This window comes from Salmo salar, chromosome 01 (assembly GCF_965601325.2).
Source record: "Salmo salar chromosome 01, fSalSal1, whole genome shotgun sequence".
In the NCBI taxonomy this organism is placed as follows: domain Eukaryota; kingdom Metazoa; phylum Chordata; class Actinopteri; order Salmoniformes; family Salmonidae; genus Salmo; species Salmo salar.
The window spans coordinates 91,741,544-91,754,560 of record NC_138291.1 but is presented as its reverse complement, the minus strand read 5'-3'; the positions used below and the strand labels follow the sequence as shown (position 1 = coordinate 91,754,560).

General features: G+C 40.8%; 2 protein-coding genes across 2 annotated transcripts; both read right to left on the bottom strand.

Annotated features, from left to right (window-relative positions):
- Positions 1–285: 285 nt before the first annotated feature.
- On the bottom strand, positions 286–3,164 carry LOC106609864 (parvalbumin beta 3). Its single transcript, XM_014208891.2, has 5 exons — positions 3,030–3,164; positions 2,154–2,223; positions 1,894–2,026; positions 1,271–1,380; positions 286–583 (listed from the first exon to the last, which is right to left on the bottom strand). Exons 2-5 carry the CDS (start codon positions 2,212–2,214, stop codon positions 558–560), a joined length of 330 nt encoding a protein of 109 aa, XP_014064366.1. The 5' UTR covers positions 2,215–2,223; positions 3,030–3,164; the 3' UTR covers positions 286–557.
- Positions 3,165–4,089: 925 nt separating this feature from the next.
- On the bottom strand, positions 4,090–11,410 carry LOC106609854 (parvalbumin, thymic-like). The gene is made up of 4 exons (XM_082978139.1): positions 11,307–11,410; positions 4,724–4,856; positions 4,305–4,414; positions 4,090–4,118 (listed from the first exon to the last, which is right to left on the bottom strand). The coding sequence occupies exons 1-4, from the start codon at positions 11,365–11,367 to the stop codon at positions 4,090–4,092; spliced, it is 333 nt and encodes a 110-aa protein (XP_082834265.1). The 5' UTR covers positions 11,368–11,410.
- Positions 11,411–13,017: the final 1,607 nt, after the last annotated feature.

Sequence of the window (13,017 nt, the reverse complement as noted above, 5' to 3'; positions counted from 1 at the left end):
CCAGCTATAGGTGTGCCAGAGCTGAACATATATCTGTCTCCTATATGCAGTGCCAGAAGGTGGGTCCTGTTTGAGCTTTATGTGAACCTGTGTTCACATGATGTATGTTCACTATATACAGTTACTTCTCAGTACCCCAGGGAGTAATGCCAGGTGGGAATCCCGGCGTAGCTAGTGCTGAATCAGTCTTATATACTCTAATATTCTAAATAAACATTATTTAGTTCTTTGAAGGACTTCCTCAGTTGTGACACTCAATGTTCGATTAATAACAAAAGTCGGTGCTAATCCAAATGTGAATTTATTTCAATTTTCAAAAAGTGCAAAAGCATGGTGGTAAAATTTTGCACACCGGCTGAATGCGAACATAAGACATATTTAAAAAACATAACAGTCAACACGCTTTGGGGGTGTGGGGTTACAGTCAAAACAGTCTGTGCGACATTCATAAATAAAATGAATATAAAAAAGATGCAGTATGTGACAGGCAGCGGGCCAGGACAAAACCTCAACAGCAGATTTGTGGTTCTATGATAACCAAGCCAATGATAGATGACTTATGCGTTCACCAAGGTGACGAACTCTGTGGAAACAAGGAGGAAACAACAACAGTTATTGCAAGGCAGGTCTTGATGAGATCTTTTAAAAAGTGCACCTCATAAAATCCTCATTCCTACATGGCATCTAAAAGTAGTTATGTGTAACTAAAAGTAGTTACACGTTACTAAAAGTAGTTACTTGTTATTTTTAGGGGTACTTTTATATCCAATTGGTAGTTACAGTCTTGTCCCATTACTGCAACTCCCATAATGACTCAGGAGAGGTGAAGGTAGAGAGCCATGCGTCCTCCAAAACATGACCTTGCCAAGTCACACTGCTTGCTTTAACCCAGAAGCCCTCCACAATGTGTCGGAGGAAACACTACAGCTGGCAACCGAAGTCAGTGTGCATGCGCCTGGCCTGCCACAAGGAGTCGCTAGAGTGCGATGGGACAAGGCCATTCCAACCAGCCAAACCCTCTCCTAACCCGGACAACACTGGGTCAATTGTGCACCACCTCATGCGTCTCCCAGTCACGGCTAGCTGTGAAAGCCTGGGATTGAACCCGGGTCTGTAGTGACGCCTCAAGCACTGCGATGCAGTGCCTTAGACCGCTGTGCCACTAGGGAGGCCTAGTTACTTGCTACAGTTACTTGGCCAACTGAATAGGGTAATGTACATAGTTGCTAGTTTGATAGTCTAATTGAAATGTGTAAAAGTGATTTGTTACCATCTACTCCGATCATGCCATCACCATCAACATCTCCTGCTGCAAGGAAGGCCTTGGTCTCTTTATCTGTCAGAGCTCTGGCACCAGCAGAGAAGGTCTGGAGGAACAGCCTGGAGAAAGAGGAGGGTGGAAGAGAGGGGGGAGAGAGGGAGAGAAGGAGGGAGGGAGAGAAGGAGGGAGGAAGGGAGAGCCGGAGGGAGAGAGGGATGAGGGGGGAGGAAGGAAGGGAGGAGATAGAGAGGGAGGAGGGAGGGAGGGAGAGAGGGAGGAGGCATTTTTTTTTAAATTGTGTGCTATTTTCCCATGTGAATTCATGTCTTTTGAATTCATTAGTTGAATAAAAATGCATTTGACCATCGAATTGACCCTTGGATCTATTTTAGTTGAAAAGATTTACATTTCTGGCCTCAGAATAGTCAGAAGGGAATAGCCCAAATATGTAGGTTACTGGTGTTCATTTCAGTTGAAGGGTGTGTTTATGTTACCCCTATGCAATCAAATGAATATGAGACATGGTGAGTAGAGAGCAAGGAATAGTCAAGATATGCACTGGTATTCATTTCAGTTTCAAGGGTACTGGACAGTAAGGTAGCCTTTGGCAACTGAATCAACATGAGACTTACTTGAGCTCATCTTCCTCAATGAAGCCACTCTTGTCCTGGTCAACGAAGTAGAAGGCTTTCTTCAAATCCTCAGCAGACTTGCCAGCCAGGCCAACCTTGGCGAAGAACTCCTTGTGGTTGAAGGACTCAGCAGCTGTGAGGGATAAACACAGTGGTCATTTCAACATGACAACTTGCTCATGGATGATTAAACCTGGTCAATATGGCCCCTTCCACTTTCACTGACATTGATTGTCATAAATCAATTAAGTGTAGCACACCTTCACAATGCTTGAGGGCAGCAGCGATATCCTCATCCTTAAGCATTCCCTTGAAAGCCATTTTTAGATTCTGAGAAATGGAGAGAAAGTAAGAGAAGAGAGCGAGAGAAACATTTTTGAAGTCCTGATCATAAATATTTAACAGTAAATACATAGACTATCTTTTGACTGATAACCACAACTATTGTCAAGAAAACTGTCTTAGGCTTATAGATATATGTAGATAGACCTTTTCTCAAATGTTCTTTAATTAATTAACTAACTATTTAGTTCATTCATGGATTTAAATGGATAAGAAATAGCATTGGTTCTGTTCTATCTGTATCATACAAGTTTACATTCCAAACTTAGCTCCTCTGTGCTAAAAGGTAGAGTGCCCCAATGCAAGAAACTACAGTAGGCCAGCACCCATACAGTAGTATGCTGTGACCCATGACCTTTAGCTCTGCTAGACCTGTTTCTATTCTGTATCTCAACCATTCACACACAAAGGTTCACATAGGACTTTCATTGCCATGAAAGTCCAGCCATGGTAATTTAGATGGAGAACAAGCATTGGTTTAGAAAGAAAGATTGAGTAAGACATGTCTGCCAGTGATAGTAAGTCTTTTTCAGTGGTCCTCGAACTGACATTCCTCGTGAGCCAAAACCATGGCATAAGTCCTCCATCTCCATCTCTCAGGTAAACGCTTGAAGTCCCATATTTATTTATTTTTTACTCCAACTCCAAACACATTCCAGATAGAAACGTTTCCCTCTTCATTTTTATTGAATGTATTCCGTGGAGGATGTAAATAAAAATCTTTGCATGTTGTTGATGTTGAAAACCATTGGTGGTCAGTAAATTAGAACATCAGTCCGATTGAGGGAACTCACCTTTGGAAGATTAGTGGATTAGTGGCGAGGAGGCAGTTGTATCTCAGTGTAGGGCCGGATGAAGCAATTCTCCTTTAGCTCTCACATTATATACTCTCGCCCGTCAAGGTGTAACGCACACCATATGCTTAGGGTTAGTTTTGGAAAAATGTGTCTAGTAGTCAAATTGTGCTATTTTTATCCTTTCAACTAAGGATATGCATGCAGTCCATGGTGAAACGCAAGGCGTGCGTTTTTGGGCGCAAGCTCATCTACTCATTCAGCTGCATGTTAGAGATAAAATGCCTGCAATGCATATTGTTTTTGTAATATGACCCTTTATCTGCAACCTCAGTGAGTTTCTGAATGTATAGAACAAGTCTCACATCATAAACCAGATATGAACCATTTAGTATATGTCAAATCAGATCATTTAGTTTTATATACAAATGTAACTGTTTTAAGCTAGTGTACATTATAGTATTAACCATTATGGACACTAATGTCTCTGTTGCAAATTGCTATATTCATGTGATGTAGGCCTCGATTTTATACTTGATCATTATTTGCATAGATTCATCATTCTTATGCTAGACGATACTGTGCTTGTCATACTTGTAAACAACATAAATCACCTCCATACCAGCACAGTCTCATTTAAACATTTTAAAAGTTGCTGTTGTTGTTGATAGAAACATATACATAATCTTCTTGACAGTTGAAAGGTTCCAAAGTTATCAGTTTATAGCAAGAAACTTCATCCCTCGTCTGCCCTTCATATAATCATGAGGAGGAAATGACTTGGTTTGGATGATCTACTGCAGATGGATACACATGAGAGGAATATAGACGTTTGTTGACTTGACTCCTTACCCTGGGCTACATGCTCATGAAAAGGCCCAGCTTGTCAATGACATGGCTAGGATACATCACATCGTGTCATATGAAGACAGGTGCTATATTATTTATGGTCAAACCCAGATACAGTATCTGTATATGAAGGCACTGAGCAGATTCACACAGACCATGTACAGCTTGTCTTCAAATTGTCAAAATACATATCTTCCTCCTCTTCATCTCTTTATGAAGACATGACAAGGTTGGAGAACTCTGAAAGAGAGACACAAACAAACCAAAAATGAAATGTGCTCATTAACCTTCAACATGCAGAATGTAGAGATTGAATTACTTTCCAACCACATTCCAAACTAGGTTTCTGATCCAGTGATCCTTAAACTGCCACAATAATCATAAATGTTAACTTTGGACTCGACCCTCGTTGCCTAGTAACCCAACCGTCCCAGCCTATCTTTCCATTCCCGTCCTTGTCCCCAGCCAGGAGGAAGGCTCTTGTCTCAGCCGTTGTCAGGGGACGAGCCCCCTTGGAGAAGTTCTGGAGGAAAAGCCTAATACACAAACACACACACACACACACACACACACACACACACACACACACACACACACACACACACACACACACACACACACACAGACACAAACATGAAACACAAAACATTAAAGTAGTATTACATACAGTACACTGTACAGTATAGGTTTTGTGTGTTTGATTGTATCCATCTAACGGATCAGAAGTACTTGTATTAGGCAACTTTTGTTGAGAAACTAAATAAAAATAATTCTTGGTGTGATATCTGCTTAGTATCAGCTGCTGTTTTGATCATGGGTTCAAGTATGTTATATTGAGACTCAACTGTAGCTCGTCCTGTTCGATGTAGCCACTCTTGTCCTGGTCCAGGATCATGAAGATCTTCTCAATCTCAGGGGGAGACTTCTTGGACAATCCCACCATCGCAAAAAACTTCTTTGGGCTGAAGGAGTCGTTTGCTAATAGCAGAATGGACAATGCAAAATGACAAGTGACCAAACAAACCGTTGACGTTTGAAGTTAGTAGCTCATATCTCACTAAGTTTCCTTTTCATTGAACTTCTTGAGTATTAATATAAACACATTTGTGGAGCCACAATAATATACAAAAAGATATACTGCATTCATGAGTCCCTATGGGCAACCTAACATCCCTAATGTAAGATTAAGAGTCAGATCATTTTACTGGTCAATTGCAAACAAGGTACAACTGAAATTTAAATTCTGCTTTTAACCCAACCCCTTCTAAAGACACACATAAATATCGGGCTTTGGATAGGTGCAGTGGGCTGCCACACTAACATTCCCAATACCAATTAAGCTACAGTAGAGGTCAAAACATTCCCCATGCTCATTAAGCTACAGTAGAGGTGTCACGTCCTGGCCAGTATAAGGGTTAATTGTTATTGTAGTTTGGTCAGGACGTGGCAGAGGGTATTTGTTTTATGTGGTTCAGGGTGGTGTGTTAGTTAGGAGGGCGTTTGATTTATTATTTCCGGGTTTTGAGTTATGGTCTATGTTTATGTATTTCTATGTGTAGTCTAGTGAGTGTGTTTCTATGTTGAGTTAATTGGGGTGGACTTCCAATTGAAGGCAGCTGTTTGGTGTTGCCTTTGATTGGAAGTCCTATATTAGTTGGGTGTGTTTGTCTTGTATTTGTGGGAGATTGTTTTTGCATTGCGTGTTTTTGTGAGCCTGCAAAACTGTCATTTGTCGTGCTTATTGGTTTCCTGTTTTTTTTTCGTGTTCAACGTTCGTTAATAAATTAAGAAAATGAACACCAACTCTGCTGCATATTGGTCCACCTTTTCAGGCGACGATTTCGCTATATCGTCCTCCGACGAAGAAAGTCGTGACAAGAGGTCAGAACATTTCCCATACACATTAAGCTAAAGTAAAGATCAGAACATTCCCAATACCAATTAAGCTACAATAGAGGTCAGAACATTCCCCATACCAATTAAGCTAAAGTAGAGGTCAGAACATTACCCATACAAATGAAGCTACAGAAGAGGTCAGAACATTCCCAATTCCCATTAAGCTACAGTAGAGGTCAGAGCATTCCCCAAACCCATTAAGCTACAGTAGAGGTCAGAATATCAACCGTTACAATTCAGCTACAGAGGAGGTCAGAACATTCCACAATCCCATTAGCAACAGTAGAGGTCAGAACATTCCCAAATCCCATTAAGATACAGTAGAGGTCAGAACATTCCCCATACCAATTAAGCTACAGTAGAGGTCAGAACATTACCCATAAAAATTAAGCTACAGTAGAGGTCAGAACATTACCCATAAAAATTAAGCTACAGTAGAGGTCAGAACATTCCCCATACCAATTAAGCTACAGTAGAGGTCAGAACATTACCCATAAAAATTAAGCTACAGTAGAGGTCAGAACATTACCCATAACCATTAAGCTACAGAAGAGGTCAAAACATTCCTAATTCCCATTAAGCTACAGAAGAGGTCAGAAAATCCCCCATACCAATTAAGCTACAGTAAATGTCAAAAGGCTTCCCCATACTCGTTAAGCTACAGTAGAGGTCAGAACATTCCCCATACTATTATGCTACAGTTGAGATCAGAACATTCCCCATACCCATTAAGCTACAGTAGAGGTCAGAACATTCCCCATAACCATGAAGTTAAAGCAAAGGTCAGAACATTACCAATACTCATTAAGCTACAGTAGAGGTCAGAACATTCCCCATACAAATTAAGTTACAGTAGAGGTCAGAACATTACCCATTCCCACTAAGCTACAGAAGAGGTCAGAACATTCCCCTTATTCCCATTAAGATGCAGTAGAGGTCAGAACGTTACCCATACCCATAAAGCTACAGTAGTGTTCAGAACATTCTCCCTTCCCATTAAGCTACAGTAGAGCTCAGAACATCAATCGTTACAATTCAGCTACATTAGTAGTCAGACCATTACCCATACCAATTTAGCTGCAGTAGATGTCAGAACATTCCCCATACCATTTAAGCTACAGTAGAGGTCAGAACATTCCCCATACCAATTAAGCTACAGTAGAGATCAGAACATTCCCCATACCAATTAAGCTTCAGTAGAGGTCAGAACATTCCCCATACCTACGAAGCTACAGTAAATGTCAGAACATTCCCCATATTCATTCATCTACAGTAGAGGTCAGATCATTACCTATACAAATGAAGCTACAGTAGAGGTCAGAACATTACCCATACCCATTAAGCTACAGAAGAGGTCAGAACATTCCCCTAATTCCCATCAAGATGCAGTAGAGGTAAGAATGTTACACATACCCATGAAGCTACAGTAGTGTTCAGAACATTCCCCCAACCTATTAAGCTACAGTAGAGGTCAGAACATCAACCGTTCAAATTAAGCTACATTAGAGGTCAAAACATTACCCATAGCAATTAAGCTACAGTAGAGGTCAAAACATCAACCGTTCAAATTAAGCTACATTAGAGGTCAAAACATTACCCATAGCAATTCAGCTACAGTAGAGGTCAGAACATTCCCCATGTCCATTAAGCTACAGTAGAGGTCAGAACATTCCCCGTACCAATTAAGCTACTGTTGAGGTCAGAACATTATCCACACATATTAAGATACAGTAGAGGTCAGAACATTACCCATACCAATTAGGCTACAGTAGAGGTCAGAACATTCCCCCTACCCATTAAGCTACATTAGAGGTCAGAACATTCCCCATACCCATTTAGCTACATTGGAGGTCAGAACATACCCCATACCCATTAAGCAACATAAGAGGTCAGAACATTCCCAAATCCCATTTAGCTACAGTAGAGCTCAAATTTGTACTCATACCCATTAAGCTGCAGTAGAGGTCAGAACATTCCCCCTACTCATTAAGCTACAGTGGAGGTCAGAACATCACCCATTCCAATTCAGCTACATTAGAGGTCAGAACATTACCCTTACCAATTAAGCTACAGTAGATGTCAGAACATTACCCATATCAATTAAGCTACAGGAGATGTCAGAACATTACCCATACCCATTAAGCTACAGTAGATGTCAGAACATTACCCATACCAATTAAGCTTCAGCAGATGTCAGAACATTCCCAAATCCCATTAAGCTACAGTAGAGGTCAGAACATTACCCTTACCCATTAAGCTACGTTAGAGGTCAGAACATTACCCATACCCTTTAAGCTACAGTAGGGGTCAGAACATTACCCATACCAATTAAACTAAAGTATTGTTCAGAACATTCCCCGTTCCACTTAAGCTACAGTAGAGGTCAGAACATTACCCATACCCATTAAGCTACAGTAAATGTCAGAACATTCCCCTAATTCCCATTAAGCTGCAGTAGAGGTCTGAACGTTACCCATACCCATAAAGCTACTGTAGTGTTCAGAACATTCCCCCTACCCATTAAGCTACAGCAGAGGTCAGACCATCACCCATACCAATTCAGCTACAGTAAAAGTCAGAACAGTACCCATACCAATTAAGTTCCAGTAGAGGTCAGAACATTCCCCATACACATTAGGCTACAGAGATGTCAGAACATTATCCACAACAATTAAGCTACAGTAGAGGTCAGAACATTCCCCATACTAATTAAGCTCCAGTAGAGGTCAGAACATTCCCCATACCAATTAAGTTACAGTAGATGTCAGAACATTCCCCATACCCACGAAGCTACAGTAAATGTCAGAACATTCCCCATACTCATTCATCTACAGTAGTGGTCAGAAGGTTACCCATACATATTAAGCTACAGTAGAGTTCAGAACAATACCATACCAATTAAGCTACAGTAGAGGTCTGAACATTCCACATGTCCATTAAGCTACAGTAGAGGTCAGAACATTACCCACACCCATGAAACTACAGTGGAGGTCAGAACATTCCCCATACCAATTAGGCTACAGTAGAGGTCAGAAAATTCCCTAAACCAATTAAGCTGCAGTAGAAGTCAGAACATTACCCATACTATTATGCTACAGTTGAGATCAGAACATTCCCCATACCCATTAAGCTACAGTAGAGGTCAGAACATTCCCCATAACCATGAAGTTAAAGCAAAGGTCAGAACATTACCAATACTCATTAAGCTACAGTAGAGGTCAGAACATTCCCCATACAAATTAAGTTACAGTAGAGGTCAGAACATTACCCATACCAATTAAGCTACAGTAGAGGTCAGAACATTCCCCATAACCATGAAGTTAAAGCAAAGGTCAGAACATTACCAATACTCATTAAGCTACAGTAGAGGTCAGAACATTCCCCATACAAATTAAGTTACAGTAGAGGTCAGAACATTACCCATACCAATTTGGCTACAGTAGAGGTCAGAACATTCCCCATACCTATTAAGCTACAGTAGAGGTCAGAACATTACCCATACAAATTAAGCTACAGTAGAGGTCAGAACATTACCCATACCAATTTGGCTACAGTAGAGGTCAGAACATTCCCCATACCTATTAAGCTACAGTAGAGGTCAGAACATTACCCATAACAATTATGCTACAGTAGAGGTCAGAACATTACCCATTTTCATTTAGCTTCAGAAGAGGTCAGAACATTCCCAGTTCCCATTAAGGTACTGCAGAGGTCAGAATATTCCCAATTCCCATTAAGTTACAGTAGAGGTCAGAACATTACCCATATCCATTAAGCTACAGTAGAGGTCAGAACATTACCCATACCCATTAAGCTACAGAAGAGGTCAAAACATTCCTAATTCCCATTAAGCTACAGTAGAGGTCAGAACATTCCCCATACCCACGAAGCTACAGGAAAGGTCAGAACATTCCCCATACCCATTAAGCTACAGGAAAGGTCAGAACATTCCCCATACCAATTAGGCTACAGTAGAGGTCAGAACATTCCCCATACCCATTTAGCTATAGTAGAGGTCAGAACATTACCCATATCAATTAAGCTGCAGTAGAGGTTGGATCATTACCCATTCCCACTAAGCTACGGAAGAGTTCAGAACATTCCCAGTTCCCATTAAGCTACAGTAGGGTTCAGAACGTACCCCATACCAATTAAGCTACAGTAGAGGTCAGAACATTCCCCATAACAATTAAGCTACAGTAGAGGTCAGAACATTCTCCATACCTGTTAAGCTACAGAAGAGGTCATAACATTCCCAATTCCCATTAAGCTACAGTAGAGTTCAGAACATTCCCCATACCCATTAAGCTACAGTAGATGTCAGAACATTACCCATATCAATTATGCTACAGTAGATGTCAGAACATTACCCATACCCATTAAGCTACAGTAGATGTCAGAACATTACCCATACCAATTAAGCTTCAGCAGATGTCAGAACATTCCCAAATCCCATTAAGCTACAGTAGAGGTCAGAACATTACCCTTACCCATTAAGTTACGTTAGAGGTCAGAACATTACCCATACCCTTTAAGCTACAGTAGGGGTCAGAACATTACCCATACCAATTAAACTAAAGTATTGGTCAGAACATTCCCCGTTCCAATTAAGCTACAGTAGAGGTCAGAACATTTCCCACACCAATTATGCGACAGTAGAGATCAGAACATTACCCATACCAATTAAACTATGGCAGAGGTCAGAACATTCCCCATACCCATTAAGCTACAGTAGATTTCAGAACATTCCCCATTCAAATTAATCTACATTAGAGGTAGGGACATTACCCATTCACATTATGCTACAGTAGAGATCAGAACATTTCCCACACCAATTAAGCTACAGTAGAGGTCAGAACATTCCCAATCCCACTAAGCTACGGTAGTGTTCAGAACATTACCCATACCAATTAATCTACAGTAGATGTCAGAACATTCCCCATGTCCATTAAGCTAAAGAGGAGGTCAGAACATTCCCCATACCCATGACGCTACAGTAAATGTCAGAACATTCCCCATATCAATTAAGCTACAGTAGATGTCAGAACATTCCTCTAATTCCCATTAAGCTGCAGTAGAGGTCAGAACATTACCCATACCCATAAAGCTACTGTAGTGTTCAGAACATTCCCCCTACCCATTAAGCTACAGTAGAGGTCAGAACATCACCCATACCAATTCAGTTACAGTAGAGGTCAGAACATTCCCCGTACCAATTATGCTACAGTAGAGATCAGAACATTCCCCGTACACATTAAGCTACAGAAGAGTTCAGAACATTCCCCATGACAATTAAGCTACAGTAGATGTCAGAACATTCCCCGTACTCATTAAGCTACAAAGGAGGCCCGAACATTACCCATACCAATTATGCTTGAGTACAGTTCAGAATATTCCCCAAACCCATTAAGGTACAGAAGAAGTCAGAACATTACCCATACCAATTAACCTGCAGTAGAGGTCAGAACATTACCCATACCAATTAAGTTACAGTAGAGGTCAGTGCAAACACACAATGTAGTACATCCATACCCCTGCAAGCGTTGATAGCTGAAGCAATATCTGACACAACGAGGAAGTCTGTGAGAGTCATACTGAATCTGTAGCGAGATCGTGTTGAGATGTAGCAGCTTGTGGTTGTATCCAAACTGATGGTGAGGTAGAAAGCTATTGATAAGAGGGAACTTATGATACCGTGGTGTCAGAAACCTCCAGCGTTTCCCTGCCAAACACAGCTGCCTTCTTGGCCCACTTGATGTTCAACTGACGTGAATGTCACAGCGTCACTATGACAAAGCTTTTGTTTGGCACTTCAGAGACAAACTGAATGTATCCCTTCTGGTGAACAGAAAGCCTTTCTTACTAGCTTTCCCCCCATATACAGTGCATTCGGAAAGTATTCAGACCAGTGGAGGTTCCTCAGAGGAGAAAGGGGAGGACCATCCTCCTCAGTGAATTTTATAAAAATAAAAATAGTAAATAATTTGAAAGTTATCCTTTTTAGATAAAACTATCTTAAATATAATCACGTCACCAAATAATTGATTAAAACATACTATTTTGCCATGAATGTCTACAGTAGCCTCAACAGCACTCTGTAGGGTAACACCATGATGCATCCAGAGGACAGCTAGCTTCCGTCCTCTTATGGGTACATTGACTTAAATACAAAACCTGGGAGGCTCAGGGTTCTAACCCCTTTCCATAGACTTACACAGTAATGATGAAAACTTTCGGAGGACGTCCTCCAACCTATCAGAGCTCTTGCAGCATGAACTGACATGTTGTCCACCCAATCAAAGGATCAGAGAAGGAATCTAGTAGTGAAAGCATAAGATACAGCTAGCTAGCACTGCAGTGCATAAAATGTGGTGAGTAGTTGACTCGAAGAGAGAGAAATACAATAGTTGAACAGTTTTGAACAAATTAATTTCTTCCAAAATGAAGGAGAAGCAAGAAATATATAAAGTGAGAGATTGACATAATTTTTCACTTCCAGTTTCACTTACTTTGTTAGCAAATGCAGCTATCTAGTTTAGCCTTCTCAAACACCCTGCTCAAACAGAGGGATGCTATGTTAGCTAGCTGACTATGACCATCCAACACAACACTGGAACTCTTCCAAGTCAAGGTAAGCTTTTGGTTTTACAAATTTATTGCCACAGGGGGCCGCCGGTGTAACTGCTTACTGATGGTACACTGTAACGTTACTGCATGATTGTAGTGGGTTTACAAAACGCGTTAGTTATTTTAGCTATGTTGACTATGATGTTACTTTAGCTAATATGGTGACAACAATGTAGGCTGTGTGTAGCAGTTATGATATGGTTTCGCTTGGAAAGGTTTTTTCGCCTGGTCACACAGCTGATGTGTTGTGCATTGATGTCCACAAGTGATGAAGGGAAAAGATGAGAGGAGGTGAGCACATAGATGTGAGAAGAAATACAAAGTGGCTGTTATGAAAGTGAACTGTGTTTACGCGTGATCAGAGGTGTATTCATTCCGCCGATTCTGTTGAAAATCGTTTCTCAAAACGGGGATAAACATACCTACATTTGTCCAATGGAAACTCTCGCTTGCAACTGTGTCACTGTCTGTCCATGTGTCACTGTCTGCCATCTCCAATTTTTCTCTCGACCTGTTTGCACCTATGTTGTAAACTTTCATTCATAGGCTCGGTTGTAGAAACCTCATAATGCATATAGGGAAACTTTGAGTATCATGTAATAGCCTAAACCTAATG